Source organism: Rhinoraja longicauda, chromosome 11, assembly GCF_053455715.1.
Source record: "Rhinoraja longicauda isolate Sanriku21f chromosome 11, sRhiLon1.1, whole genome shotgun sequence".
In the NCBI taxonomy this organism is placed as follows: Eukaryota; Metazoa; Chordata; class Chondrichthyes; order Rajiformes; family Arhynchobatidae; genus Rhinoraja; species Rhinoraja longicauda.
Window position 1 is genome coordinate 40,151,547 of NC_135963.1, and position 24,911 is coordinate 40,176,457.

Genomic DNA, 24,911 nt, shown 5'->3' on the forward strand with positions numbered 1-24,911 from the left:
GTCACGTGGAGAACGTACCTTTATAGACAGCACTCGTAGTTAGGATGGAGCCCAGATCTCTAGTGCTGTCAGGCAGCAACCCTAGCGCTGCGCCACTATGCTCGCCGTTGAGTGAGTGAGGTACCCCGAACAGTGGAGGAGGTGGGAGGTGGTTGGATCTCAGCCTTTTTTCTCAGCGTTGTTTCTCTCTGTGATATTCAGCTGTGTGAAGGGCGACCCCAGTGGTAAATGATATAATTATAGACAAGATTGCCATTTCATTTAATTACAAGGCCAGGAACTTCATCTTATTATTTCAGTTGATAAGAAAGGGAGAAGAATTTTTGACTGCAGGCCCTTTTTGGTAATTAGCTGACGGCAACATTTTGGAGATGTGTGAAGAGTCGACTCTGTGATCCAAGTTTGAGTGAGCTGGTTTTGCTTGCAAGTACTGTTGGGGTACGTCAAAGCTCCCACCATGTATCCAGTGGCACTTACCTTGTGTATTCATTGATCACACAATGTGCCCACTTTCTGGGGCCCCACCTTCCTCAGCTAGTTAAAAGCCAACTGAATGATCCTTCAATATTGGTCTTAACAACCTTTCATCACATCTTAATTTCAAAAAAATAATATGATTTATTAATAATGGGGAATAAAACAGTTCGTAATGATTCCATGAGATTTCACACCCCTCGTGATAGGATCCTAGCGCTCACTCATAAGTTCACAAGTTCTAGGGGTAGAATTAGGCCATTCAGCCCATTCAGTCTACTCCACCATTCAATCATGGGTATCTATCTTTTCCTCTCAACCCCATTCTCCTGTCTTCACCCCATAACCCCTGGCACCCGCACTAATCAAGAAGTGTGGCATGTGGGGGACAACAAAATGGGATTGGTGTTTGATGGATAATGCAGACTGGTGGGCCAAAGAGCCGGCTTTAGTGGTGTGTGACTCTAACTCGGGCAGTTACACTGTGCATTGGGAATGAAACCAAAACCAAAACCGTTTGGTCAATGTTGTTCAGTAATTAAATCTAATGATCTGGTTGCTACCAGTCAAAACTGGGACAGGCCAGTGAGCCTGGGATGGGTGGGATTGAGCATGTTGCTTTGGGAATAAGCTTGAGGGTGAGTCTGCGCTCAGGAAGGAGATTGCCACTGTTACGTATCATGGAATATGGGAATTAATGGAGATTGCCACACCAGCACAGTGACACATTAATGGAGATTGCCACACCAGCACAGTGACACATTAATGGAGATTGCCACACCAGCACAGTGACACCCTACTGATGTATCACCTCCTCTCCTCCCTCCAATGCAGCCAAAAGTGACGATGAAGAATGCGCTGACAAACTGGGGCAGCTGCAGTGCAAAGGAGGTGAAGACTTCAAAGATCCCAAGAGACCCAAAAGGCCCAGGACTATCCTCACCACGCAGCAGAGACGTGCTTTCAAGGCATCGTTCGAAGTGTCCTCCAAACCCTGCAGGAAGGTAGGAGCAGCTTGTGAAAGGTGGGAAGCCCTCTCTCCAGGTCTCCTTGTCCCTCCCTGAACACCTCTCCTAAACCTGCTGACGGGTTGTTGCAAGCAGCGCTGGATGCCCCAGGGTCCAACCTGACTGCTTGTGGGTGGGTAGAAGCAGAGGGTAGAGTGTAGGTGGTAGGACTTCTACCCCCCTGGCATGCAAGGAGGAAGTACCTCATTGACGGGTCTGACCGTGTAAAGGCTTGGCTTCCAGTTGGAAGCATTCATTGAATCACATTCTTCCTTCAGAATCAATGGTTCCTCTGTAGCCTGGGTCCCGAGAGGCAGTGCTGAGACACAGGGAGAGGTTGGGCAGGCGTCATGCTCTCTCCCTGTCACCTTGTGCAGAAGGTGGCATCAGTCTGTCCAGCAGAGGTTTCTCCAGAACAATTTTCATTGTATATCCAAAGCTCGGTTCTGCAGCGCATGCCAGGTTTGCAGATGAACCCAGTATTGACCCATGAGGCTACTCACTGCACTATTCCAGAATCACCCTGAGATCTCCGTCAACACTGCTGATATCACTCTGGGAGGCCCCTCAACACTGCCCCAATATCAGCCAATATCAGCCTTTGAGGCCCCTCAACACTGCCCCACTATCAGCCTGGGAGGCCCCTCAACACTGCCGATATCACCCTGGGACACCACTCAACACTGCCGATATCACCCTGAGAGGCCCCTCAACACTGCCCCAATATCACCCTGAGAGGCCCCTCAACACTGCCCTGAATTCAGCCTGGGACCTCCTTCAACATTGTCCTGGCATCAGTTTCGGAGGTTCAGCAACACTACCAATATCACCATGGGAGCTCCCTCAACACTGCACTGACATCACCCGGGAACTCCCTCAATATATTCCTGATATCATACTGGGAGCTTCCTCAATGCTGCCCTGATATCAGTTAGGGAGTGTCCTGAACACTGCCCAGATTTTGCTGGGGATCTCTCTCAGCACTACTCTAATATTGACCTGAGACCTCCACTGCAATGACGTTGGCCTGGGTACTCCCTTACTACTGCCCTAATGCCAGTCTGGGTACTCCCTCAGTACTGCCCTGATGCCAGTCTGGATACTCTGTCAGTACTGCCCTGATGCCAGTCTGGGTACTCCCTCAGTACTGCCCCAATGCCAGTCAGGGTACTCCCTCAGTACTGCCCTGATGCCAGTCTGGGTACTCCGTCAGTACTGCCCTGATGCCAGTCTGGGTACTCCCTCAGTACTGCCCCAATGCCAGTCTGGGTACTCCCTCACTACTGCCCCAATGCCAGTCTGGGTACTCCCTCAGTACTGGCCCAATGCCAGTCTGGGTACTCCCTCACTACTGGCCCAATGCCAGTCTGGGTACTCCCTCAGTACTGCCCCAATGCAGTCTGGGTACTCCCTCACTACTGCCCCAATGCCAGTCTGGGTACTCCCTCAGTACTGCCCCAATGCCAGTCTGGGTACTCCCTCAGTACTGCCCTGATGCCAGTCTGGGTACTCCCTCACAACTGCCCTGATGCCAGTCTGGGTACTCCCTCAGTACTGCTCCAATGCCAGACTGGGTACTCCCTCAGTACCTGTGGAGACGGAGTGTGAAGAGTCGGGAAGTCATTACTGAGGCTGGAGAGTGCAAAGATACTGAAAACCTGGAATGGGGTAGAAAGTAAGATTGAAATTAGAAAGGAAAAGGGAGAATGAGAAAGAAATTACTTGCAGGTAAGATCAAAAAAGCCTTATGTGCATGAAGTGAAAGGAGGTAATAAAGCAAAGAATTGGATTAAAAAGGTCATCGGGGTGTGGAGGTTGATTGTGGTTGTAAATGAACACTTTCCAGAGAGGGGAGAGCATAGACATCAATGTTAAAGAGTAACTACCTGTGTCATATATTGGAACTGGGTATTGTGTTCAGTTCTGGGCACTGTGTTACAGGAAAGATGTTGTCAAACTGGAAAGGGTGCAGAGAAGATTCATGAGGATGTTGTCGGGATTGGGGTTCCTGAGCTACAGGGAGAGGTTGAGCAAGCTGGGACTCTATTCCTTGGAGCGCAGGAGGATGAGGGGTGACTTGCCCCTAGAGCCAGGGGCATAAAGGACCACCATGAAACGTGAAGATGCGTTGTATTTATTTTACACCCTCCGACCACTCTGCAAGTGTGCATTGATCCTGAGCACACGTCTCACCCACTTGTGAAAAAAAGTGATTCACATTATGTGCAGGTTTCACCGATGGCCTTGATTTCAAAGCCTTTGATCTCCCCTCACAGGAACTTGCATTGTATCCGTTTCCTACCCTAAGGAAGGTATCACCTTGACTCGATTCAGAAGAATCCTGCTGTCTTCCTGTTTTTACTGGATCAACTTTTGAAATGCAGTCATATTCACAAAACTTTCTTAATCTCTCGATCATCTCTCACTGGAATTAAGCGATTTATGTGACACTTCTAATCCTATCTTCTATTTTAACAAGATATCTTGTCAATCATCAATCCGACGTCGCACTCCCAAATGTCAAGTGTTTGAGTGGTTTCAGCGCGAACTCTAACATGTGAGCTGAAATGTTTCCATGCCCTGAGTCATATTTCCCATTTTTAGCTTATGTGTGGCTCTTCCAATAGACAATAGGCAATAGGTGCAGGGGTAGGCCATTCGGCCCTTCGAGCCAGCACCGCCATTCAATGTGATCATGGCTGATCATTCTCAATCAGTACCCCGTTCCTGCCTTCTCCCTATACCCCTTGACTCCGCTATCCTTAAGAGCTCTATCTAGCTCTCTCTTGAATGCATTCAGAGAATTGGTCTCCACTGCCTTCTGAGGCAGAGAATTCCACAGATTCACAACTCTCTGACTGAAAAAGTTTTTCCTCATCTCCGTTCTAAATGGCCTACCCCTTATTCTTAAACTCTTCTTAAATTTTGGCCAAACAAATTTCTGTTCTGAACCCTATACACATTGGTAACTCCGCAAGGGTTATAGACTGTTATATTGACGAAGGGTCTCAACCCGAAACGTCACCCATTTGTTCTCTCCAGAGATGCTGCCCGTTCCGATGAGTTACTCCAGCATTTTGTGTCTACGTTCGATTTAAACCAGCATCTGCTGGTCTTTCTTACATATATTGCTCCCAGTTTATTAACAAACAAAGGTTTGCTAATTAATGTGTCATAGAAGTAGTATGGTGCTGGTCTTGCATGGCCTTTGGTACCTAAAGTGGATGAGCTTGAGGCTCAGTTAGTCATGGGCAAGTATGATGTTGTAGGGATCACTGAGACATGGCTACAAGAGGACCAGGGCTGGGAACTGAATATTCAGGGGTACACAACGTATAGAAAAGACAGACAGGTGGGCAGAGGGGGTGGGGTTGCTCTGATGGTAAGGAATGATATTCATTCCCTTGCAAGGGGTGACATAGAATCAGGAGATGTTGAATCAGTATGGATAGAAATGAGAAATTGTAAGGGTAAAAAGACCCTAATGGGAGTTATCTATAGGCCCCCAAACAGTAGCCTCGACTTAGGGTGCAAGTTAAATCAGGAGATAAAATTGGCGTGTCAAAAATGTAATGCTACGGTGGTTATGGGAGATTTCAACATGCAGGTAGACTGGGAAAATCAGGTTGGAAATGGACCCCAGGAAAGAGAGTTTGTAGAGTGCCTTCGAGATGGATTCTTAGAACAGCTTGTACTGGAGCCTACCAGGGAGAAGGCAATTCTGGATTTAGTGTTGTGTAATGATCCTGATCTGATAAGGGGACTAGAGGTAAAAGAGCCATTAGGAGGCAGTGATCACAACATGATAAGTTTTACTCTGCAAATGGAAAGGCAGAAGGGAAAATCGGAAGTGTCGGTATTACAGTATAGCAAAGGGGATTACAGAGGCATGAGGCGGGAGCTGGCCAAAATTGATTGGAAGGAGGCCCTAGCAGGGAAGACGGTAGAACAGCAATGGCAGGTATTCCTGGGAATAATGCAGAGGTTGCAGGATCAATTTATTCCAAAGAGGTGGAAAGACTCTAAGGGGAGTAAGAGACACCTGTGGCTGACAAGGGAAGTCAGGGACAGCATAAAAATTAAGGAGAGGAAGTATAACATAGCAAAGAAGAGTGGGAAGACAGAGGATTGGGACTCTTTTAAAGAGCAACAAAAGTTAACTAAAAAGGCAATACGAGGAGAAAAGATGAGGTACGAGGGTAAACTAGCCAATAATATAAAGGAGGATAGCAAAAGTTTTTTTAGGTACGTGAAGAGGAAAAAAATAGTCAAGGCAAATGTGGGTCCCTTGAAGACAGAAGCAGGGGAATTTATTATGGGGAACAAAGAAATGGCAGACGAGTTAAACCGTTACTTTGGATCTGTCTTCACTGAGGAAGATACACACAATCTCCCAAATGTTCTAGGGGCTGGAGAACCTAGGGTGATGGAGGAACTGAAGGAAATCCACATTAGGCAGGAAATGGTTTTGGGTAGACTGATGGGACTGAAGGCTGATAAATCCCCAGGGCCTGATGGTCTGCATCCCAGAGTACTTAAGGAGGTGGCTCTAGAAATAGTGGAAGCATTGGAGATCATTTTTCAATGTTCTATAGATTCAGGATCAGTTCCTGTGGATTGGAGGATAGCAAATGTTATCCCACTTTTTAAGAAAGGAGGGAGAGAGAAAACGGGTAATTATAGACCAGTTAGTCTGACATCAGTGGTGGGGAAAATGCTGGAGTCAATTATAAAAGACGAAATTGCTGAGCATTTGGATAGCAGTAACGGGATCGTTCCGAGTCAGCATGGATTTACGAAGGGGAAATCATGCTTGACAAATCTACTGGAATTTTTTGAGGATGTAACTAGGAAAATTGACAAGGGAGAGTCAGTGGATGTGGTGTACCTCGACTTTCAGAAAGCCTTCGACAAGGTCCCACATAGGAGATTAGTGGGCAAAATTAGGGCACATGGTATTGGGGGTAGGGTACTGACATGGATAGAAAATTGGTTAACAGACAGAAAGCAAAGAGTGGGGATAAATGGGTCCCTTTCGGAATGGCAGGCAGTGACCAGTGGGGTACCACAAGGTTCGGTGCTGGGACCCCAGCTATTTACGATATACATTAATGACTTAGACGAAGGGATTAAAAGTACCATTAGCAAATTTGCAGATGATACTAAGTTGGGGGGTAGTGTGAATTGTGAGGAAGATGCAATAAGGCTGCAGGGTGACCTGGACAGGTTGTGTGAGTGGGCGGATACATGGCAGATGCAGTTTAATGTAGATAAGTGTGAGGTTATTCACTTTGGAAGTAAGAATAGAAAGGCAGATTATTATCTGAATGGTGTCAAGTTAGGAGGAGGGGGAGTTCAACGAGATCTGGGTGTCCTAGTGCATCAGTCAATGAAAGGAAGCATGCAGGTTCAGCAGGCAGTGAAGAAAGCCAATGGAATGTTGGCCTTCGTAACAAGAGGAGTTGAGTATAGGAGCAAAGAGGTCCTTCTACAGTTGTACCGGGCCCTGGTGAGACCGCACCTGGAGTACTGTGTGCAGTTTTGGTCTCCAAATTTGAGGAAGGATATTCTTGCTATGGAGGGCGTGCAGCGTAGGTTCACTAGATTAATTCCCGGAATGGCGGGACTGTCGTATGTTGAAAGGCTGGAGCGATTGGGCTTGTATACACTGGAATTTAGAAGGATGAGGGGGGATCTTATTGAAACATATAAGATAATTAGGGGATTGGACACATTAGAGGCAGATAACATGTTCCCAATGTTGGGGGAGTCCAGAACAAGGGGCCACAGTTTGAGAATAAGGGTTAGGCCATTTAGAACGGAGAAGAGGAAGAACTTTTTCAGTCAGAGAGTGGTGAAGGTGTGGAATTCTCTGCCTCAGAAGGCAGTGGAGGCCAGTTCGTTGGATGCTTTCAAGAGAGAGCTGGATAGAGCTCTTAAGGATAGCGGAGTGAGGGGGTATGGGGAGAAGGCAGGAACGGGGTACTGATTGATAGTGATCAGCCATGATCGCATTGAATGGCAGTGCTGGCTCGAAGGGCTGAATGGCCTACTCCTGCACCTATTGTCTATTGTCTATTATCACAATGGGCATCAACCACTCACTCTGAGCCACTTCCATCAATATCTCATGATTGTTCATGAGTTCATAAACTTTAGGAGCAGAATTAGGCCATTCGGCCCATCACATCTACTCCACCATTCAATCATGGCTGATCTATCTTTCCCCTTCAATGTCATTCTCCTGCCTTCTCCCCATAACTCCTGAAGAAGAAGTTTGTTTCTCTCTTCTTCAACCTGAGTTTTCAGTGTTGAGGTACTGTGTTGAGTTTACCTGAGCTCAGCTTGGGATTTGATTTATACCTAAATCAGTTCAATGGTTCAATTATTCTTTATTATCACGTGTGCACTGCACAGCGAAATTCTTTTTGCATTGCTCACACATGCAAGAGCCTCCATATTTTGGCGCCGTTTACAAAAGTCATGGGTCCGGTCCACGTGCTCGATGTACTGGAGTGGTTCTCGATGCAGACAAGCCCCAGGCTGCTGCAGGGCCTCCTCCGTCGCCCTTGATGGACTCGGCCCACGGACCGACGTCCCTTTGCTTATCCGACCACCTCTGTGTCCTGGGGCGCCTCCTGCAACTGACCTTGAAAGCAATGGAGACAATACCCCCTTCCCTCTCCTAAAGGCCCATTCCTTGCGTCTGTCACCACCAGTGGCTCCCTCCTCCTCGACTTTCCGGTCTTCGGGGCTGAGCTCGGCACCTTCCGAGCTGACCCCCCAGTTTTGTACCCTTTGTGGTTTGGTTAATATAGATTATTTGTGTGCTCTGGAATACCCAATCACTGAATTCAAAGATGCAGTGTAACAAACAGATCAAGCAGCAATTGGCATTGATTTCAAGAGGACTTAAGCACAGGGATAAGGATGTCTTATTACAGCTGGAGTAATATTTACTGCGTTGTCCTCCTTGCTGCAAACAAGGAAGTATTTCCTTGTTTAGTAAACAAAAGGAAATGTACTCTTGGTACTCTGTAAATAAGAATATATTCAATGGCAGTGTGATGGTATGAGGGGAAATTAAGCTTATGTTCAAGAGTTCTGAAGAATGCAAGGAGGTGTCACTAAAATGCACAGAACTCAGATGGGCTGAGGTGTCACAGAACTCAGATGGGCTTCACAGATTGGACATCGAGAGAATGTTTCCTCTGATTGGGGATATCTAGAACCAGGCATCACAGACTCATGATACAAAGTGCTGGATTAACTCAGCGGGTCAGGCAACATCTCTGGAGAAAAAGGATGGGTGACGTTTCGAGTGGGAACCCTTCTTCAGACTGAAAGTAGAGAGGGGGGTGGCTAGAGGTAGGAAAAGGCCAGTACAAATCAGGGCTGACAACAGATGACTAAGGAAGGGTGGATCCCATCATAGCTGGGAAAGTGGTGATAATAAAGGAGATCAGTGGAACTAGCGGGATGACCAGAGTGGGGGAGTGACGGAGCGAGGGAATGCATGGGTTACGTGAAATTACAGAAATTAATATTCATACCTCTGGGTTGTAAGCTGCCCAAACGAAATATGAGGTGCTATTCCTCCAATTTGCATGTGGCCTCACTCTTGACAGTGGAGGAGGCCCAGGACAGAAAGGTCAGCGTGGGAATGGGAAGGGGAGTTAAAAAATTTTGGCAACCGGGAGATTGTGTTGGCCAAGGCAGACTGAGTGTAAGCATTCAGCGAAACGATCGCCCAGTCTGTACTTGGTCTCGCCGATATATAGGAGCCCACACGGATACAGTAAATGAGGCTGGAGGAGGATATAGTGTCTGGGGATGAGAAGAAATGTCTCCACTCAAAGGGTGGCGAACCTGTGCAGCTCTCTGCCAAGTAAGGCTTGTGGATTGCAACTGACTGAATATATGGCAGAGGAGATTCAGTGTGGAAACACAGAGTCAGTGGTGACCAGCGATCACCCCGTACACTAGCACTATGCTACACACTAGGGTCAATTTACAATCTTTACTGAAGCCAATTAACCTACAAACCCCTACATCTTTGGAGTGTGGGAGGAAACCGGAGCACCCAGGGAAAACCATGTGTCACAGGGAGAACGTACAAACCCTGTACATACAGTGCAGTCAGGATTGAATCCGGGTCTCAATCGCAGCAACTCTACAGCTGTACCACCCCCCCCCCCCCCCAAGAAAGGAATTGCTGTAACCCAGAGGACAGTCAGTCCCATAACAAAACTCTGATGGTTTCCAGTCTTGAAGTAACGATCATTGTTCAGAATCGGTGTTAAAATCCATCGCCGCTGGTATTCCCATGGCTGCAGTTCCTGATGCTTGTTGGCTGGCAAGGAAATCCTGTTCCTCCTTTCCTCCTGTGGGGTCCTGTGTTTACATTCTTGTTGCCAATTTGTAATATATTGTTTAGCTCCTGTAGTACCAGGGATATCATAAATCACTCAGAGACACGGAGATGCACTAAACCACATGTTTGATGTATGTGAACATTAAAAATCTGCGCACAATGGGAAATAAAATAAAAACAGAACGTGTTGGAAACACTTAGCCACAACTTGCCATTTATTTATCTTTTATTTTCCTTTATCTTTTTACCATTTTTCTCGCTCATGGAATTTTGCAGAGAATGACCTCCTGGGCATGTCCTCCTGTTTTGCATTTCGTGAGATCCACATTCTTTTGTCCCTGTTTTCACTTTCTAATTGGTCCCATCCACAAATCGCTCAGGTAAACCTTGTATAGAACATAGACAGTACAGCACAGGATCACGCCCTTCAGCCCACAATCCCTGCCAAACATGATGCCAAAGATAGACAAAAAGTGCTGGAGTAACTCAGCGGGACAGGGAGCATCTCTGGAGGGAAGGAATGGGTGAAGTTTTGGGTCGAAACTCTTCTTCAGGCAACATGATGCCAGATTAAACTAACCTCATCTGCCCACAGATGGTCCATGTCCTTCCATTCACTGCATATTCATGTGCCTACTAAAAGCCTCATAAATGCCTCTATCATATTTGCCTCCACTACCACCCTTGAAAGTGTGTCCCAGGCACCCACCACCCTCTGTATAAACAACTTGCTCTGCATATCTCTCAAATTCTACCTCTCACACCTTAAAGCTATGACCTCTAGTCTTTGACATTTCCACTCTGCGGGAAAGGTTCTGACTGTCTACCCTATCTGTGCCTCTCATGATTTTATATATACCCCTGGGTCAACTTAAAAGAGACCTCTCCCTTATCCCCACTTCCACCCTCCCTACAACTAAGCAGACTTTTTTTTAGTCTCCTTTTCAAGGTGGGACTTTGACTGTAACATTAATAGACAATAGACAATAGACAATAGGTGCAGGAGTAGGCCATTCGGCCCTTCGAGCCAGCACTGCCATTCAATGTGATCATGGCTGATCATTCTCAATCAGTACCCCGTTCCTGCCTTCTCCCCATACCCCCTGACTCCGCTATCCTTAAGAGCTCCATCTGGCTCTCTCTTGAATGCATTCAGAGAATTGGCCTCCACTGCCTTCTGAGGCAGTGAATTCCACAGATTTACAACTCTCTGACTGAAAAAGTTTTTCCTCATCTCCGTTCTAAATGGCCGACCCCTTATTCTTAAACTGTGGCCCCTGGTTCTGGACTCCCCCAACATTGGGAACATGTTTCCTGCCTCTAACGTGTCCAACCCCTTAATAATCATATGTTTCGATAAGATCCCCTCTCATCCTTCTAAATTCCAATGTATATAAGCCTAACTTTGTTTCTTTCTGCAGAGACGCAAACTGCTGAGAATTTCCAGCACTTTCCATGTTTATTGTTGTTCAAGTATGTAAGGTATTCATATACACTACAATGGCCAGATGTGAGGAAGATAGTGCAGACCCTTCAAAGAGGCAAATGAGGAAATAGTGAAACTATCCAAGCAGAATATGAGGTGGTTTTCCTCCAGTTTATGGCAATGGAGGAGACACAGGACGGAAAAGTCGGTATGGGAATGGGAAAGAGAGTTAAAATGGTTAGCAACTGGGAGACCCAGTAGGCTTAGGCGGACCGAATGCAAATGTTCGGCTAAACGGTCGCCAAACCCACGCTTGGCCTCGCCAATGTACAGGAGGCCACATGAGGAACACCGGATGCAGTAGATAAGGTTAGAGGAGCTTCACATAAATTTCTGTCTGACTAGGTGTTTGAAGAAGTGCCAGGGATATGCAAGGTGGGGTGACACTTTTTAATGTGATGCGCATGGGTTTTAGCAAGATATTTAGCAAAGTTCTGCAGCACGGATCGATCTCATGGGCAACAAAAGGAAACAGCATTTAGAGTGTAAAACCTGATTCACAAAAGTGCTGGAGTTCTGGCACGGTGGTGCAGCGGTAGAGTTACCGCCTTACAGCGCCAGAGGCTTGGGTTTGATCCTGACTACGGATGCTGTCTGTACGGAGTTTGTACATTCTCCCAGTGACCGCATAGTTTTTCCCGAGTGCTCCAAAGACATACAGGTTTGTAGGTTACTTGGCTTTGGTAAAAATTGTAAATGGTCCCTAGTGTGTAGGATAGTGTACGGGGTGATCGATGGTCGCCGTGGACTCAGTGGGCCGAAGGGCCTGTTTCCGTACTGTATCTCTAAAACTAAAAACTAAACTAAAACTAAATTCCAATTAAAACACAAAGTACTTGTGCTATAACTCCAGGATAAGCGCTCAACTTAAAAAAAAGCAGTCCCAAATGCAAAGTAACTAACTAAATATACCAACTTACAATAAATAACTCCGTGTGCAAAATACAGCTACCTACATATTAACTAGCTCTTTAAAAAACAACTAATCCTGTAGATGCAAGAATATCATTGGGGTTATTAAATGGGCACCTCCCTTCACTGGTGTTTCGTTGAGTTAGGCCCATGACACCTCGGGAACGCTCAATAGTTGGTGCTGGCATCCCAGATGTTAGTATTGTGTAGTTTTCAAGATGTTTGCTGGGAGGAAGCTGTTCTTCAACCTGAAGATCATGGTTTTCAGGATCCTGTAACGTCTTCTCGATAGTAGTAGCGAGATGAGAACATAGCCAGGGTGGTATAGGTCTTAGATGAAATTAGCTGCCTTTTTGAGGCAGCGCCTCCAGAAGATCCCTTCGATGATGGAAGGTCAGTACCTGTGATGGACCAAGCAATGTCTACACACTCTGTAGTCTCCTGGGTTCCTGGGCATTCGAGTTACTAAACCGGAACATGATGCAAAAGTCAGTATGCTCTCTGCCGCACACCTGTGGAAGTTTGATAGATGCTTGACCCTCTGAGTGTGGAGCCACACTGTGTGTGGTCCTGACCCTCTGAGTTACTCCAGTACTTCACATCACTGGAGAACATGGATAGGTGACTTTTCAGTTGGGACCCTTCTTGATGTTTTGGGTCAGGACCCGACTTCAGACTGAAACATCACTTATCCGTGTTTTCCAGGGATGCTGCCTGACCGCTGAGCTGCTCTGGCACTTTATGTCCTTTTTTAATAACTGCATCTGCAGTTCCTTTTTTCTATGTTATATAATTGGCTCCTGCTTTCCTTCCAAGGTCAGGGAGACGCTGGCAGCAGAGACAGGCTTGAGTGTCCGAGTCGTACAAGTGTGGTTCCAAAATCAACGAGCAAAGGTAAGATGTCCATCGGGGGTCATCGAGCTCAAGTCCAAAGTCGGTGGGAATTCAGTTAATTCCCCAGGATACTCTCACAATAAAAAGAAAATCAAGAGAGTCTTCACTTTCTTTTGATGCATTATTTTAATAGTTGTATAAATGTTGGAGCTGGCTGCAAGGGGTTAAGGCGGACAGGTTGGCCAGCTTGGGATGTGCCCAGCCTGAGTTGACATCCCTGGCAGAGAGGGCATGCTGTGGGGGAGGGAGGTAATCCTGGTGCTACCTCCACTGCCCTCAACAATTCAATGGTACTTTATTGTCACATGTAGACTTTATGGAGAAATACAGCACGGAAACAGGCCCTTCGGCCCACCGTGTCCACGGTGACCATACTGTGGGTCCCCACTGTGTGGGGGGAGTAAGCACACACTGTGCGCGGGGATTGTGTGGACCCACACTGTGTGTGGTGGGGAGTGTGGGCCCACACTGTGTGTGTGGGGACTGGAGCCACACTGTGTGTGTGGGGTGTGGAGCCACACTGTGTGTGTGGTGGAGGGGGGGGGGGGGGGGGGGGTCACACTGTGTGTGTGTTTGTGTGTGTGTGTATGTAGGGAGTGTTGAGTCACACTGTGTGTGTGTGGTGGGGAACCGTGGGGCCACAGTGTGTGTGTGTGTGTGTGTGTGGCCCACACTGTGAGAGGGGAGTGTGACCCACACTGTGTGTGAGGTGGGGTGTGTATGTGTGTGTGTGTGTGAGGTGGGGAGTGAGTTGAGGTTTGGCCGTGATGATAACTCCCTCTTCCTCACTGTCCCGTGCAGATGAAGAAGCTGGCTCGGCGACAGCAGCAACAACAGCAGGACCAGCAGAACACACAGCGACTGAACACAGGTCAGAGGCGGCTCCCAATACCCCTCTTCCCTCCCCCCAGGGTCACTGCCTGTGAGGAGGAGTCGAAGGAGAAGTTGCTGAGAGTGAGAAACAGCTCTCGGCGGAGGAGAGTGTTAGTAGAGGTTCTGCGGTTGATGAAAGAAACGGAGGGCTTTAAGGCATTACTGGTGGGGGATGGAGATGTAGAGTGACTGAACATCCATGGTAAAGATGAGAGAGTGGGGGCCCGGAAAGCGAACGTCATTAAAGAGACAAAAGGCGTGTGAGGTATCTTGGACATAGGTCAGGAGGGATTGGAGCTGTGGGGATAGGATGGAGTCGAGGTACGTGGACATCATTTCAGTGGATTTCAGTGGGTCTGCCAGGGTGGGTTGTGTTTATGGATTTTGGAGGGAAGGTAAAACGAGGCCGTGAGGGGCAGGGGAACGATATGGCTGGAGGCTGAGGAGGGCAGACAGCTGGAAGTGATGAAATCAGAGATAGTCTGCAAAATGATGGCCTGGTGCTCATCTGTGGGGTCATGGTCAAAGGGTAAGTAGGAGGAGGTGTCTGGGAGCTGGCGCCTGGCCTCAGCGCGGTAGAGGTCAGCCCGCCAGGCTAGTACAGAGTTGGATGGGGTTTGCTCCTCGGTGGCACTCACTTCCTCTTTCTCCTTTCTTGTGCAGTCCCAGCGAATAACTCCTCTAACCCTGGAATGGAGTCGATGATGAACCCTTACACAACCCTGCCTCCACAGCAGCTCCTGGCTATTGAACAGAATGGATACAACACCGATCCTTTCCGACAAGGCCTTACTCCTCCTCAGATGCCAGGGGACCACATGCACCCTTATGGTGACTACCTTATTCTCCATCAAACGTACCCATTTCAAAAAGAATATCCCGGGAAGGTGACCTCCCAAACCTGTGACCTCTACACAAAGAAGGGCAAGGGAAGCTGACGCAGGGGAGTTTCACTACCTGCAGTTTCCCCTTCCAAGTCACACACCATCCTGACTTGGAAGTATATTGCTGCTCCTTTATCACCCCTGGGTACAAACCCCAGCACTCTCCCCCTGACCCCAACTGTGCTGAGTGGGCACCTTCACCACAACAACGGTGGTACTTCAAGAAGGCTGCTCACCACCATCTTCCCAGGGGGATCTGGGGATGGGCAGTAAATGCTGGCCTTGCCGACCACATTGAGATCGCAGCAAGAACAATGAATCAGCAAGCAGCACAGGACAGTGGAATCCTCCAGTGCATTCCTCCCGAAGATGCATTTGGATGTAGAATTACGTCCAGAGAAGTTGACTATTCAGCCCGTAGACAGACACAAAATGCTGCAGTAATTCAGCCAGTCAGGCAGCATCTCTGGAGAAAAAGGATGGGTGATGTTTCATGTCAGGACCTTGCTTCAGACTGAAGACCGTACCTTGAGGAGGTTTCGCAGCGGAGCAGACAAAACTTCACTTTCAGTCTGAAGAAGGGTTCCGACCGGAAACGTCACCCATCCTTTTTCTCCAAGAGATGCTGCCTAACCCGCTGAGTTACTCCAGCACTTTGTGTCTACTTACGGTATATACCACGATCTGTAGTTCCTTGACCATTCAGCCTATCAGGTCCCACAGCAAAGGGGATGGATTTAAATTAGTGTTGTTTGATGCATGGCAAAGGGCTTCTCCCTGGACCCTGGTTGATATCTATTCCCACAAAAACACCAGGCTAACCAGCTAGTTATGTCAGGAACTACTAATGGGATTCTGATATCATATTAGCCTTTGTAACATTCACTGCCGAGTTAATCGGTTGCGTGACATTCTGGGACCCCTTGAAAAGGTGACATGCAAAATCCTGTGGACAGGTATTGAGATGAAGTGTCTGCATAAGCTGAGGCTTAGTTAATAGGATGATGGCCTCTGGGTCAGGAGATCTTAAGTTAAACTGCCTGCCCCATATCAGCTGTATGGTGGTGCAGCGGTAGATCCTGGCTTTCAGCACCAGAGACCCGGGTTTGATCCTGACTATGGGTGCTATTCGTTTAGAGTTTGCACGTTCTTCCTGTGACCGCGTGGGTTTTCTCTGGGTGCTACGGTTTCTTCCCAGATCTCAATGGCGTGCAGCGTTGTAGGTTAATTGGCTTCTGTAAATTGCCCCTGGAGTGTAGATAGAATTAGTGTATGTCGGCATGGAGGGCCAAAGGTCTTGTTTCCACACCGTATCCCTAAACTAAACTAAACTAAACATGGAGACCAGTACACACGAAATGTTGTTCATTTGATGAATGAATCCACGTCACTCTGTTAAAGAGGAGCAAAGGAACTATCCCCAGAATCCTGGCCAATGGTTAATCCTTAACCAACACTACTGAACAGCCTGCCATGGTAGCACAGTGGTCGAGTACCTGACTACCATTGCTGTCTGTATGGAGTTTGTACGTTCTCCCCATGACCTGCATGGGTTTTCTCCAGATGCTTTCGTTTGCTCTCACACTCTAAAGATGTACAGGTTTGTAGGTTAATTGGCTTTGGGTAAAATTGACAATTGTCCCTAGTGATTGCTGGTCGGCTCAAACTCGTTGTGCCGAAGGGCCTGTTTCCGCGATGCATCTATATACTAAACTAAACGAAACTAAGTTGCAGGTGATCTGCTCCCTATCTCTGTACCATTGGAGGTCCATTACAGGGCACATATTGCCTGTGGCCTCACCTGTTAGAATACCAACTAGGCTTCTCAGGGGCTGCAGAGCTCTTTAGCTTTTGAAGGTTTTGGATAAAGGCGTGCATTGTTTCTCACCTGGGGATGGGTTGTCTACAGAACGCATTGATGGGCCAAGTGGTCTCGGTCTTGTCTCATTGCAGGCTGTTCAGATGTGTTGACTGGCCTGAAGTTCACATGACTGATGATGGAGCTGATGAGTTTTCTTTCATCTCCTTCCCTCTGCAGGCAACGAAACCCTTTTCCACGACATGGATAGCGACACCTCGCTCAACAGTCTAGGAGACTGTCTCCTAGCAACCACCGAGGCAAACTCCATGCAGGCTCGGATAGGAAACCCCATAGACCGCCTGTACTCCATGCAAAACTCCTACTTCACCTCCTGAAGTTGGCTCACGTTGGAAGGAGGAGAGGTGGCTGGGTCCACTCATTCAGACTGACGCCATTCACGACTCTCCCCAAGACCACAGCATGGCAATGGATTAAGCCTGGGGCTCTACAATGACTAGCTGAGGTACTCCTTTAACCCACCACCTCTTGCAACACCAACAGTGGCTGGGTTTGTTTAGACTCTGCCCACGAGATACTCAGTGCAAGTGATGCAATGGATGGTCCAAATACGAGACTCTAAGAGCCCCGACACCACTCGCCAGCATTTGAGCAGTGACTCGAATCTTCTCCTTTTCTCCCCATTCCCCTGCTAGGAACGTCTTGAAGACCTGACTTGTGGCGACCCTGTTATTTATAGACTTCAGTTCTCAGACTGGGATGTTGCAGCGTGTTCCAACAAAAACTCCAGCAAAACTCACACAGAAGGCTTCACTCCTGCAACCACCCCCCCCCCCCCCCCCCATCCTTGCCACCTCTTCAGTCTCTGCACCCTCTCCTCCAAGTCCACCGGAGACCAACCTTTCTACAGACCGTGGCACCGGATGGAAGGAGGGGCAAGGTGGGTTCGAGGCTCTCAGCCAGAGGGGAGTGGGGAGCACCAGGGGAAAAGAGGGACTTCAGCCACGTTAAGGCAGCATCAAGCAGGAGATTGGACCCAGGCCCAGATGAGACGAAATAGAACTTTATCGGCACAATCTGAACATTATGATTTTACAAAGATGACTTTAATTCTACAGCTTTTACTATTTAATTACGCACTCGGTGCACTTAAGTTATGAAACTGCTATTAATTTTTTGGTTTGTAAATTGTTTGAAGAAGGATCTTAATTTTGAGTTGTTTTTTTTGTGGGCCACAGTTGGTAAGAATTAGCCAAAACCGTCTGAACTGTTGTCAGGTGTAAAGGTTAAGCTCACCCCACCACCACCATAACCCCCCACCCCCCCACCCTCCTCTCCCCCACCCCCACCCCCAATTCCCCCCCAAAAAGAATTGTGTTGTAAATAACGGCAGTTTGAGGATTTTTTTATTTTGGAAGTGCTGGTTATTTAGCTGTGAAAAAAGCTGTGGTAATGTACGGACTGAAGATCTCCTCTCCCACGCGCCCCCCCCCCCCCCCCACCCCACACCACGCGGACCCCATCTCTGTGCCACACTGGGTTTGCCCATAGCACACAGAGAGCTTTGCAGGTTAAAGGTCTAAGGTCTCTTCATTGTATGCTGTGTACATGTTCCTAAACCAGCCTCTCTCTATATATATTGTGCACCATTTATGGAAGTGACATTATTGAAGCTCGAATAAGCAGGACCCGGGTGTTTGCAACAGGTTACAAGAAATGCACTCCATCCTCACCAGGACGCACAACTCTCCTAGCTTTGTAGACTCTCTTGGTTCCGAGCTCAGCCTTGGTGAGGAAAGAGGGTGAACGATAGGCAGCGGATCCCAACCTCACCTTGGAAACAATGCAGGTCCTGTTCTCCTCAGCGTCCCAAGGGTCTACTCTGAATGGATAACGTAACCATGGAGACACACAGCATGGAAGGTCAGCATTGACCAGGTCTTTGTCGAAGTGGCCAATTGTTTTCAGACCGTGGACCCACTGCGAGCTTGTCCAAGGCTCGGAGGAGAACCAGACAGCTCTCCAGTGACTGCAGAGTTGGGGTCGAAGGCAACGGCCTTTCAGGGGGAAGCCCTCGGGTCAGGGATGAAGGGTCCCTGGGACTGATGACTAGGCTTGAAGAGGAGGGGAGGATGGGGATCGGGATGGGGGGGATGGTTGCTCCAGGAAATGTTGGGACTTTGGGTCTCAACATCTGAATGCTGTGAAGAAGCGTAAAATGATTATGCAGAGACCTGAGTAATTCCTGCTTTTCCTCCCCTTTACTTCCGCTACCACTGCGCCACATCCCGCCCAGCTCCCCAATTCCTCCTTTCCTCAACCCTTTCCCTTTGATCATTGTCCCATTCTCTCCATTCCCACCCCTCCTCACCTTTCTCCTCTCCATCTCCTCCGTCCCACCTCTCCTCAACCCTTCCCTTTGATCATATGCTCCATTCCCACCCCTTTCTGTCCCCACCCCTCTCCTCTCCAACTCCTCTCTCCCACTTCTCACCATTACCACTCTTTCCCAAATCCACCTCCCCTTTCCTCTCCCACCTCATCAACTTTTCCACTTCCCCAGCCCCTTTCCTCGCCAATTATTCCCACTTGACCCCCTCCCAACCAATCCTATACTTCCCACTTTCTCTCTATCTACCTCCCAAATCACTCCTTCCCCAACACTTTCCTTCCACAACTCCACCCTACTTCTCCACAACTCCCCTCCTCATCCTTTCCATCCTGCCTTTCCCCCTCCCCATCCCATTTTCCCTTCCCATATGTGAACCCTCCCCTCCTCTTTACAACCCCCCCTCCCAATGCTCTCCCTTCAGCTGCCTCCCTCCCCCTCTCCAGTACCCCTGCAACCACCCGCACAGATGTACCCACCCAACCTTGTTTACCCCTCGATGGCTCATTTGCCCCTGTTTTGCATGAGCCCAGGAGCGGGCAATGGCGAGACGACCTGGACATCCTCCTGGGCAGCACAACCCCTTTAAAGTGCATCACTTGTTGGAAGAAGGGGCAATTGCATCTCAAGAAAACAGACGTTAAGATGGTTGAGTGATAGTCAATGTTACTGCACAGCCCACAGTGCATCTGTGATCCCCAATCACTGTTTTGTAACCCACAGTTTTAGTAATTGTTGATGTTCACGTAATGCTGTGTCCTTAATAAAGTTTTTAAATGTGAAGAGAAATCATCCCTCCTCTCCCTTGTATCCTGACATCTCTCAGTGTTCTAGCGACAGGGAATCCCAAGGCTTGTGGAAGGTTCCAGAAACCAAGGGAGCTTTCTTGGCAACATATTTAATGTAAGAGACTGTTATGTACCAGTGGCTTGTAGAAAGAATATCTTCTGTACACCATAAAGAATTGTCAACCAATCTGAGGACCTGTGTCTATTTTCTACCACATCAATCATCAAACTCTACCGTGGAAAAGGACACCAAGTGCTGGTTTAACAACGGGTCAAGCGGCATCTTTGGACAACATGAATGTGCAATGTTTCGGGTCGGGACCCACTGGTGTCTATGTTTGTAAACCAGCTTCTGCGATTCCTTTTGTCCACAGTAAACTCTACGGTGATCTGCTTTGTAACACAGCTCTATGCAACCTGCAAAGTGGAAGAGGCCGGCGCCAACACTCGATAATGTTAAGATTATAGATAAGAGATGATAAGAGAAAAATTGATAAGGGAAAATGTCAGAAAGTCAGAATCTTTCTTTCCCAAGATTGTGGCATCACAAAAGGATGGCATGGGTTTAAAGAGGTAGGAAGAAGTTTCAAGGGGAATCTGAGGGGCATGTTTTTTACACAGAGGGTCGTCGATATCTGGAACACGCTGCCAAGAGGAGGTGGCAGGATCAGATATAATCATTTAAGAGACATTTCGGCCGACGTGCAAATAGGCAAGGACAGAAGGAGGCGGTCCTAATGCAGGTCAGTGTAATTTGTGTGGATGGGCAAAAAGGTCAGCAAGGATGTGATGGGCCGAAGGGCCTCTTTGAATGGCTGTGTGACTCCATGACTGGGTCTGAGTGAGGGACGAGCTGTGAACCTTGCTGAGTAAGGGAATGAGTCGGGATTGAGTTAGCCTCTATGGGAGTGTTAGTGAGTCTCTGGATGAATGAAAGATGTACGGGAGATCAAATGGATCAGTCTGGAAATGATTGGTGGGTGAGTGAGCAGATTGTTCGTTGGTGGGTGAGAGAGGCAAGGAAAATCAGTGAAGGAGAGCCAGTCATTGAGTGTGGGTGTAGAAAGAGTCACAGCTATTTGGCAACTTGACCAACTGAAATGATGATTATAAGAAAATAACTGCAGATGCTGGTACAAATCGATTTATTCACAAAATGCTGGAGTAACTCAGCAGGTCAGGCAGCATCCATCACCCATTCCTTCTCTCCCGAGATGCTGCCTGACCTGCTGAGTTACTCCAGCATTTTGTGAAATGATGATTAAATGGTTGAGGTGTTTGCAAAGGGCAAACACAAGGTGATCGCAAAGTCCATGAGTGAAAGTTTCAGCACTGGGAATCTATGAGAGATTGGTTGAGGTGCTAAAATAATTAGTGACCAATAATTAGTCATTGTTCACAGTTATTCTTCGTTCAATCAGTGAAGTGTTTGGTGATTTATCCAATAGGTTGCTGCGCTGTTTATTGTATCAACCGATGGCTGGGTGAGGTGTTTAGTGTGTAGGTCAGAAATTGGTTGAGGTGTTGATTGAAATTGCCAATGTTAAGTTTCGATTAATTTAGAGATGCATCACGGAAACAGGCCCTTCAGCCCACCGAGTCCACAGCAATCAGCGAGCCCGTACACTGACACTATCCTACACACCAGGGACAATTTATAATTATACCAAGCCAATTAACCTACAAATCTATACATCTTTGGAGCGTGGTAGGTCGCGGGGGAATGTACAAACTCTGTACAGACAGCACCCGTAGCCAGGATCGAACCCGGGTCTCTGGCGCTGTAAGGCAGCAACTCTACCGCTGAGCCACCATGTGGGGGTAGAGAGTAGGAATAATGTGACTTGGGTGATAAGCAGTGAATAATGGGGTGTTGCAGGGATCAGCACTGGGCTATACACAGTGCAAAACAACGTTTTGGTTGCAAAAACCAAATGCAATATTTTTAGGTTTGACAAACAGCACAAAACTGAGTGGGATTGTCAGTTGTGGAAAAAGACATAGGGAGGCTTCAAGGAGCTTCTGACAAGTGGAGTGAGTGGGCACATACAAACACAGTATAACGTGGATATAGTTGAAGTTATTCACCCTAGTCAGGAAAACAGAAAGGCCGAGCAATATTTAAGAAGCTACAGATAGAGAAATGTTGATGTACAAAGGAACCAGGTTGTCCTTGTTCACCACTCACTGAAAGCAAGCATGTAGATGAACCTGCAGATAAGGGTGAAGCAGGAGCAAGGATGCCCTGCTGCAGTTGCATAAGGTCTTGGTGAGATCACAGCTAAAGTGAAGAGTGCTGTTCCAGTCACAGTCATAGAGTCACACAGGATGGAAACAGGCCCTTCGTCCCAACTTGCCCACACCGGCCAACATGTCCCATCTACACTAATCCCACCTGCCTGCATTTGGCCCATATTCCTCTAAACCTGTCCTATCCACATACCTGTCTAACTGTTTCTTAAACATTGCGATAGTCCCTGCCTCAACTACCTCCTCTGGCGGCTTGTTCCATATACCCACCACCCTTTGAAGATGCTGTAAGTTCAAATACTCAACAGTTCACGAGTCAAGAAAGTGTTTAATTGTCATATATACTGGCAAAGGAACAATGAAATTCTTACTTGCTGCAGCATTACAGACCTGTTAATACAATAACTCACAAGTACCTATATAATAATTAATAATACAATAAATTAACAGCCGTCATGGTAGTTAAGCAGGGTGGTGCAGCGGTAGAGTTGCTGCCTTACAGCGCCAGAAACCTTGAAGCAGTTCTTCAACCTGGTGGCTATGGTTTTCAGACTCCTATACCATTTTTTGCCCTGATGGTATTACCTAAATGGTAGCGTGGCCAGGCAGGGTAGTGTGGGTCTTTGATGATAATGGCTACAAAAGGTCAATATCTGAGATGGACCTGGCAATGTCCATCATTCTGTGCAATCTCCTGCATTCCTGGGCATATGAGTCACTGAACCAGGCAGTGAAGCAACCAGGCAGTACCCTCTCTACTGCACACCCGTAGAGATTCGATAGGGAAATCCTCCACAATCTTCCAAGGAAGTAGTGGGATTAATAAGCTTTCTTTGTGATCCCTGGACCAAGACAGATCTTCAGAGATACGCGCTGCCCAGGAACATGCGGTTAACTCTCTCCACCACTGTCCCGTCGATGAAGAAAGGCTTTGTGGTTCCTCGGTCACAATGTGCTCCTTAGTCTTGCTAACGCTGAAGACAAGATTGTTGTGCTTGAACCAGGTTGTCCACTTTTCCAGCTCCTGCACTTTCTTCCCGATGGATGGAGTGAAATATGAGCTTGGCCCGGGTGATGTGTGCCTTTGGTTATATTGGTTGCCTTTTTGATGCAGTGCCTTCAATTGTGGGGAGGTTCAGTTAGTGCAGACAACATTGATGGAGAGAGAAAGAGGGTTAATGTTTGATGACCTTTCAACGGGCTTAGTCAAAGGTATTTGGGGTCTGGGTAAGGGCAATTACATTGAGTCAAGGAGTGACTGTCTTATGGGCGTGTTATGAGTGTGTTCGAATGGGCAGGTCTGTGTGCCACACTAGTTCAGAGACAATTCGAGCAACTCCCAAGGAATTACTACATGGGTGCAGTGGAGGTTTAGTTTAGTTTAGTTTAGTTTAGTGATACAGCACGGAAACAGGCCCTTCAGCCCACCGAGTCCGCACCGACCAGCGATCCCCGCACATTAACTCTATCCTATACACACTAAGAACAATTTACATTTATACCAAGCCAATTAACCAATAAACCTGTACGTCTTTGGAGTGTGGGAGGAAACCGAAGATCTCGGAGAAAACCCACGCTGTCAGGGTTAGAACGTCCAAACTCCATACAGACAGCACCCTTAGTCGGTATTGAACCCGGGTTGCTGGCGCTGTAAGGCAGCAACTCTACCACTGCGCCACTGTGCCGCCCTTGAAGGTTGAAGAGATGATGAGGAATGGAAGTCTGTTTGGAGGTCCACAAAGCCAGGAGAGGTAACATAACTCCAGAAAAAGGAGCGTGACAGGGGTATACCAATTTCAATCTGCTCCCCTGAATATTCAGGCCACAAAATACAACCAGGAGAGATGAGTGAAAGACGCCGACCCCTCCCAGGGCCAATGACAATCACCATGGCAACTTTACCTGCTATCCCAGCGGCCCTCACCTCCACACCTGACCCCCAAGTCAACAGCAATCATTCCATGAAAAGAACTCATTCACGCTCACTAATGCGTGTAATGTGCCCTCTAAACACACCTCCGCTTTAACTGTGATTAGCACCCTAATCCACCCACTGTCTGCTCTCCCAGAACAAGCACCAAATTTGTCCTAGGTGTGAAATAAACTAATTAAATAACCTGAGACCTTTGAAGGCTGATGTAGATTCGTGGTGGCCACCCTCTCTCTGGCCCACATGCAGGGAAACACCTGTCCCATTTGTCACGTCTCACTCCACCTGGTCCTCAGTTCATTAACCCTCCACCACCTCCTAACCCTCAGTTATTCCCTTCCCTCTCCATGGGTGGCCAACCATGGGTACACAGTGATACATTTCTCCCAGTGCTGCTGTCTGCCAGGCCAATATACAATGGCCTCAATGTTTCCACCTGCCTGCACACTGTAATATGATTCCCTCTGTCCTTCCCTCTACGAGCCCCAGAACATTATTTCCTCTTATACTCTTGCCTCTGTCCTGGGAGAGCTCTTCCTTCTGCCCTCTCTCTGCCGCTCATATGGGAGGAGGTGTGGGAGAGGCAGCAGGGTGGTGCAGCGGCAGAGAGCTGGGTTTGATCCTGACTACGGGTACTGACTGTACAGAGTTTGTACGTTCTCCTTTGCTACGTGAGGGTTTTCCCCGGGTGCTCCGGTTTCTTCCCACACTCCAAAGGCATACAGGTTTGTAGGTTGATTGGTTTCAGTAAAGATTGTAATAGACAATAGACAATAGACAATAGGTGCAGGAGGAGGCCATTCGGCCCTTCGAGCCAGCACCGCCATTCAA

At 47.8% G+C, this 24,911-nt stretch overlaps 1 protein-coding gene across 1 annotated transcript in view; it reads left to right on the plus strand.

Moving 5' to 3' along the window:
* LOC144598118 (LIM homeobox transcription factor 1-alpha-like) overlaps positions 1-17,812 on the plus strand; it is a 218,908-nt gene extending 201,096 nt beyond the window's left edge. Inside the window, exons 5-9 of the mRNA XM_078408007.1 lie at positions 1,309-1,478; positions 13,070-13,147; positions 13,949-14,018; positions 14,684-14,851; positions 16,943-17,812. Of these exons, the coding sequence (XP_078264133.1) occupies positions 1,309-1,478; positions 13,070-13,147; positions 13,949-14,018; positions 14,684-14,851; positions 16,943-17,100 (644 nt within the window). The 3' untranslated portion in view covers positions 17,101-17,812. The remainder of the gene's footprint in view (positions 1-1,308; positions 1,479-13,069; positions 13,148-13,948; positions 14,019-14,683; positions 14,852-16,942) is intronic.
* Positions 17,813-24,911: the final 7,099 nt, after the last annotated feature.